Below are 7,152 nucleotides of genomic sequence, written 5' to 3' on the forward strand. Positions count from 1 at the left end.
ACCATTCTGACACAGTTTTTCCTAACCTGTTCTGCCAGGAGGCTTCCAGACCCTGTGCAGTTTTGCACAGATGTAATTTGTTTCCACTGAACCCTTGGAAGAATCTTTTTAAATAGGTCAAATACAGTCTCCTTGCTTTAAAGTTCTCTCTCTTGTAATTTATGAAGCCATAAGCAACGGAGTTCCTGAAAATGTGCAGTGAGGGTGTGTTTGTGCATGTGGCTCTGTTGTCTGTCTGTAATTAGTGTGCTGCTTTCACATGTGTTGGGGAAGGGACTAAATCGAGAAGATTTGGAATAGTTTCCTGATGACCAATAACAGAGGCTTTACTTGGACAGCCACAAATCTAATTCTTCTTGCTTTTATTGCAGGCTGACAGTGTTTTCTGTCTGAAGCTCACCATGAAGCATGGGGGGGGTGTTTCCCTTTTGCTCTGCTTCCTCTTGCTGTTTTCTTTAATAGGTGCCTGAGATCCTTAAAAAAAAAACTAGATTTGCTCCAGTGTGTCCATGTAGGTAATCTAAAGCAGTTTTGGTGGCTGTAATTTGATCCTGTCACTTAAGGAAGTAGAACTTCATCTCATCAAGGTTACTTCGTGTTAGTTTCACATTTACTTTCAGAAAAAAAATGTGTTTGATCTTCATATATGTCTGCAACTTCTCCTTTGTTTGGGCAAAACCGTGTTGGTGATGTACATGAAATGGCTTTGTGAATGTAGAGTTTTGCCTGGAGTGTGTTTGCAATGCAAAATGGAGGCTTTGGTAGTTTTAGTTTTGATATAACCCTGTAGTGGACACAGTCCTGTATCTTATCTCACATAGTTTTGTTGCTAGTCAGGATAGAAAATAAAACCACAACTCTGACACGAACAAGGATGAGAAAAAGGAAAAATCACTGCTCCCATGGGAAATTGCCATAGTCAGTGGTGGGAACTTCCCACTTGGATGTTCTGAGCATGCTTGAGAAGTGCTTTTTACTGCACAAAATACTCTGATTTTGCAGTTAGTGTCAAGGTCCTGTTTTGGCCTAAGCTCAAGCCAAACTTCTGTTTCAGTTTTTAGCTTTGAGAATCACCTTGTTTGTGACTTGGGAATGACAGGGATGCTGTATCCAGGCTGGGCTGCCTGTGCAAATGCAGTTCACAGCCAGGTTTGTGGTGTCCATAGCAACCTGTGGGAGAGGGAGGAGAGCCTGGAGACAGGCTGGACAGACATGCAAACAGGAATTTGGGATTCCTAAGTGAGAAAGGTGTTTAAGGTTGAAGCAAGTAGCAGAGCAGAGATGAGAAGGAACAGTGGGCTGTCCTAAATGGGAAACGTTGAGGCCTTTATGCCTGGTAGGGAACATTAATTTTGAAAGACCTGAAATGAAACCCAAAAATTACAACAAAATGTGGGTGAAAATTACTATCAGTTTTCCCATTTCCCTCTGTGTGCTTGTACATAGAGCAAGTAGTGTTTTCCTGCTACCATTTCATCCATTAGCTCATGCAAAACATTTGTGCATCTCTTATTTTGTATCCTTAAGTGTATATATTGCATAATCTGCCATCATATTTATCTTCCTCTCTCCCTGTTCTCCCCTGAGTTCCTTATTTATTCCCTGCATCGACTTGCTTTCAAATGTGTGTCGCAGGTGGTGGAATGGCTCCAGAAGCTCCTGATTTAAAAAGCATTGAATATGTGGAGAACATGGTTTATAAATGTTATTTTTAAGTGCTATATGCTTATTCCAGTCCTGTGTTCCTCCTTTACCATCCTAGCGATATTTGCTACTAGCCAGGGATCAAATGCTGGACCAGATGGATCTTTGGTGTCCTGTGTGGTGGCTGTTACTGGGTGCTAGCTCTGATGGTGAGGGCTGTTAAAAAGCAGAGGAAGGAATCTGGTAATTCTATGTTTGGCAGTCCATGGTAGGTTTGAAAAATGAAGCCATGCATGAAGGAGAAAAAGAATTTTAATAGCTGGCTACAGGGACCCTTTGGTTTAGGTATGTTCAAGGAATGCAACCAGATTTTTGCAGAACTAAATTTAATGAGATGATTTAATGTGTGATCATAGCATGAGCTGAGAGTCGTTTTCTTTTCAAGCGAGAGGGGCAGCTGACTGCAACTGAATGGTGTAGGAATTGAAGCTTAGGCTGCAGTGGATATTCTTGGTGGGGCTGTTGTTGTTGGTTTTTGGGGGTTTTTTTAACACAAAAAGGTATAAATCTCTCTGGCAGCTGTTGCTTTCCGTGCAAGATGTTTGCTGTGTGCTGTTGGCTGTGTAGGGGCAGGTTCATTTGGCCGTGACTTGCTGTTAATACCTTGGAAGAAATGTTTTGTCCTTAAGGAAACCAAAGGAGTGCCATGCTGAGATATGCTCTAAGTGTTTTGCTGTATAAACAGTGTCTAGTGCACATCCTTTAGACCAGTGGACATCAGACTGTTAGTGTGGATTTGATTTTAGATTTCACGGAGTGGTGTTTCTAAGTCCTGTTGCAATGTTCTACCCAAGCAGTCGTTTGCTGCTATCAGGTAAATGGAGAATGGCAATCCTACAGTTGGTGATGCTCCTCCACCTCTTTTTTTTTTTTTTTTTTCTTCTCCTCCCCAGAACATCGCTGCTGTTTGCTCGGTGTAAATTGAATGTGTTGTGAAGTGCAGCCTGTGACTAATCGCCTCTTGCTGTCTCTGCTCATTAACTGTGTGATGGTGATGCGGTTGCACCACTCTCTACACATGGCCTCAAGGATATGGCACTGTGACACCCTTATTAAAATATGCAAGGCTGGATTGCAGGAGATGTTCAGGGCTGCAGAGTTGGAGAGGTTAGCAGATAATATTGGGGCTGGGTTTACCCCTTTATCAGCTAATATTGGGCCTGGGTTTATCCCTTTATCAGCTAATACTGGGGCTAGTTTTATCCCTTTTAATGAGCTGTAGGTGGTAATAAGATAAATAAGCTTCGGTTTTCTTCAGTTCGTGTCATCCTGCAGTTCAGTCTGTTTGGAATATGGCTTAGCAATTATTTTTTTTTTTGCTGTAAATGCATTTGAAGTGTGTTAAATATCATTTAGTTGAGTGCAGATTCCAGTCTGATGGCACAGTGGCTGTTCAAGCTGCATGCACAGATCTCTTTGTAAACCATAGCCCTGGTGAACCAGGGGCTGCACTGGTACTGGGGATTGGCAGGTGTGTAACTCACAGGTTATTGTGGAGAGAGGAGCTGTGTGAATGTCTTAATTATTCATCAGTGTCATGGGAGCTGGGCAATAGTTTTGGTTCAAAAATATGTTCTGTGATCTTTGTTCTTTCCAAGTAATGAGATTCCCTCTGCTTCTCCCTCCTGCTTCCCACTGACACCCCAAATACTGTCTTACAAAATGAGAGGTAATTTAGTTTAGGAACACAAACTCTGTATTCTCATGGCTTTGTTTCATTATCTTTATTATTAACTTACAAGAGGAACAGGAAATACAAAGTATTTCTGTTTCCTAAAATATCAAATCTTTGTGGGCTTGAAACCTCATAGAACTCAAGGCCTCTAAAGCTTTGAGTGCTGAGCACTGTCCCTGGGACAACTGTAGGTTTTTAAGGCATCCAGTTGAAGGTGTATGAAATGATAGGACATTTGAATTTGTTGTTTGTTTAATTGGGACAAAGGATGTAGTATATACTATTTTACTAGTGAAAAGACTTGTTTTTTCACTGAGATGTTTTATGGCTATGCAAGTGCTTACTGATGCTTCCTCTGGAGTAAATTATGAATTAATTTTTTTCAACATTTTAATTTTTAGGTGCTTATAAGAAGAAATAGGAACTGTTTCTCAAGCTGAAGACAAAAGAACAGAAAACTGTATCATGTGTTAGAATACTGAAGAAGGACATTTCTTGGATTAGTGTATTTCTGGATTGCAAAGCGAAAGAAAGAAGCAGCCAAAAATGGGGCGAAAGAAAATCCAGATCACGAGAATAATGGATGAGCGGAACAGACAGGTGAGAGACACGGTGTCTGTGGGAAACAGCTCATCAGGCAGAGTTTGAGTCCATGCATCTCAAGTCACTGGCCTAAAGCTGAGCTTTGGCTGCATGTGTCTACAGATGCCATTGCCAGAATGTGAATAAGAAATGGCTCAATAGTTTTGCAACTGTTTGAGGGAAAATTGTAATAACAATTATTACTTGAAATCAAATGTACTGTAAAACTACTGTTGATATTTAAGTGGTGCCCTAGCCTGGAGTTTCAGTACACCGGAGGAGGGTTTTGAAACAGACACCTTGATCTGGCAGGTACTAGAAATACTTACTGCTGAAGAGAAAGGATGTGAAATTCAGACAGGAGCCAATAAAGGCAATTGCTGCAGCCTCGAGTTTGACGTAGCTGTGGATAATGATCCGTAGTGGTTTGGATGCAGTAATGAATCTCATTAACATGATTCTGTTGAAAAGAATTGATTTGTATTTCTTGTAAGAGCTGTTGCTTACAACAGTCTTGGAAAATTGTCAGTCAAAAGGGAAGAGAACTCAAAAGTGAACTGTTTCGGGGAAAGGTGCTTTCTTGGCCACTCTTACCCTAACAGAGGTGTCCTGTGAGCTTGAATAGTCCCCAAGGTTGATAACTCTAGTGGCTGTGTTTGCTCTTAACTTCTAAACTGCTACATGAGTTATGAAATACATTTCAACATCCAATCAAGGTTATATAGTGAGATATGAGATTCCTGGCACCACCATTTTAAAGGAAAATTCCTGTAGGAATGACTTGGATCTTTAAGGACAGTCCTGGTGGCTCAGACCAAAGATGCCTCTGGTGCCTTTTGTCCAGTGATGGTCATAAGCAAATACGTGTGGGATGGAGATGCACATGGTACAGGACTCTGTAATCCTCTTCCAGCTCCTAACTATTCTTAGCTCAGGGATTTCCTGAGCTGGATGTGGTTTCCGTATATTTAGTAACCATTAATGGATTTTTTTGTTTGCTTTCCCCTCCCCCTGCCAGGGAACTTGTTCAGTTATCCTTTGAGCCCTTAGAACCTTGCAGCATTTACAGCATCTTTTGTCTGGAATTTCCTATGGCTCTATTACCTGTTGTTTCAAGAAACACCTTTTCATTTACACTTTGTCTTGGGTCTGCCACTTATTTAGCTCTTGTCTGGAAGAGGCAACAGTGATTCCTTACCTAGTCTGTCCATGTTGATTGTTTCTCTGTGAACCTCTCCCACATTTGCCTGTTTTGTCTTGAAAACCTTTTTGAGGCTGAAACACCTTCGCTCCCTTCATTGTTTCATACAGAATTTGTTCCACACCTCTCTCTACTTTCCCCTAAACCTTCCTGAGTGTTGCTCTGCTATTTTGGGACCCGGAGCTGCACAGGGTTCAGGATGCATGGAAAACATGAACTTACACAGTGCTGTAATGCTGCTTGTTCTCTGCTCCCTTTCTGCTCTTTGCTTTGCTTTTTTGACTCCTGAGCTCCACCATGACGTTGGGCAGTGTCAGAGTTCCAGGGGACTGTCTTGCTGCTGACACATCAGCTCTGAGCCCATTGTTTTGGTGGTGAAATCAGGATTGTTTTTCTCCCTGTATCACTTTAAAGCAATGTAAACTCCAAGAAGTCTATATATAGCAAGAAAAGTATTATTGGAGCTTGGGAGAAAGCCAAGTATTGTGTTTGAACAGCTTTAATCACTCAGTGACTGTGTGTTTGATGTAGATAAATGTCTTAAGCACACGTAGTAAAAGTAATGAATTAATAACTTCAGTTCTTTTCAGATCTTGCTCTAGAACTTAAGGCACGTGGAAGAGGTGAAAACTGATCCCCCTCATCCCTTTCTTTTAGTGTATTTGGGGGAAGCTGGACAACCTTGGGTTTGTTCTGCTTGAAATACAAATATCATTATCCTCTACCCTGACTTTGGTGAGGTGTTTTTTTTCTTTCAGGGGGAATTGTTTTGTTTTTTAAATCTCCATCTCATTGTTCAGATGGAAACAATGGAGAGGAAGAGAATCAGTGCATCTGTATCAAATTTTAGCCCACTTGTGCCACTGCTGTGACTGAAGCAAAATATGGAGATCAAGCTCTAAGTTTTGTTTCTGGCTGGTTTTTGACCTACACCTTTGGGGCTTTTTAGTGACCAGGAAGAGGTTTTAAGCTCTGACTAAAAATGGAATTAGGCTTACATTATCCTTTTTCTGTGGAAAGTCACAGATGCAGATGTACTGCAGCTTCTTTATAGAAGGTTTTAGAGAGATTAAATAGTTCTTCTTCTTCTTAGGGGTCTTATTTTTCATGTGTAGAGGTACTGATGGTCTTTAACCCCACAGGTATCCTGTGGTTTTAGGAGCTAATGCAGAGTTTTAACATGCTAAAATGCACTGGGCATTTATTACATATTTACTTTGAGCTTTTTCCCATTGACCCAGACGAGGAGAGCATTTAGGGTTTGTTTTGCTGAGCACAAAGTACAGCTCAGTTGTGTCCTGTCAGTTTTTCTATGGCAGATAGAGCTGGTTTGTAGGTCACTTACGGACATGCACATCATGTCCTGTTCAGATGTTTAGTGTGTTTAGGTTTTTTTGTTTGAAAATGTGAGTAGAATGGGAGAGAGCTTTATATATAGGTTCATATAACTTATGTGGGAAGAAAAACTACTGTTTTGTCAGAAGCATCTGATAAATGGGATGAGATTGTGTGTGAACTGAAAACAGAATATATAGACCATTCCTCTGGGGGATTACAATTGTCACGAGACTGTCATTGTATTATTAATTAAGCAGCTTTATCTGCCTGAATGAGCTGGAGGACATTTATCTTCATTAAGCTGAAGGGAATCAAGTGCAGTAAATTAGGTATCAAAGGAGCTCAATCTTGCTGCCTTTGCTGTCTCCTCCTCACCTATTTTTGTGAAGCAATATTAGAATTGTGCTGAGGAAGTCACTGACCTGCAATAGAGAGACATATTTTTGTTTTTACCGTGGTCCTAAATGGCAAGAAAAAAATGAGAAATTTGCAGAACTAATTCTGTTTTCTGAGTTTTTTAAATGAAGACTGAGTCTGAAACAGTCCATGTGCACTGAAGGAGGGCTTGGACTGCAGTGCTAGTGGGGTTTGTGCTAAGCACTGTCCAAACACCGAGTGAGAACTGGTGCCAGCTGAGAATCTCACAGGTTCA

At 41.0% G+C, this 7,152-nt stretch overlaps 1 protein-coding gene across 1 annotated transcript in view; it reads left to right on the forward strand.

Moving 5' to 3' along the window:
* Positions 1–3,925: 3,925 nt before the first annotated feature.
* LOC103811287 (myocyte-specific enhancer factor 2C-like) overlaps positions 3,926–7,152 on the forward strand; it is a gene marked incomplete at its 3' end in the record, with an annotated part of 4,716 nt that continues 1,489 nt past the window's right edge. The window contains exon 1 of the mRNA XM_009084250.1: positions 3,926–3,979. Coding sequence (XP_009082498.1) covers positions 3,926–3,979 — 54 coding nt within the window. The remainder of the gene's footprint in view (positions 3,980–7,152) is intronic.

Source organism: Acanthisitta chloris, unplaced genomic scaffold (genome assembly GCF_000695815.1).
Source record: "Acanthisitta chloris isolate BGI_N310 unplaced genomic scaffold, ASM69581v1 scaffold2951, whole genome shotgun sequence".
NCBI classification, from domain to species: Eukaryota; Metazoa; Chordata; class Aves; order Passeriformes; family Acanthisittidae; genus Acanthisitta; species Acanthisitta chloris.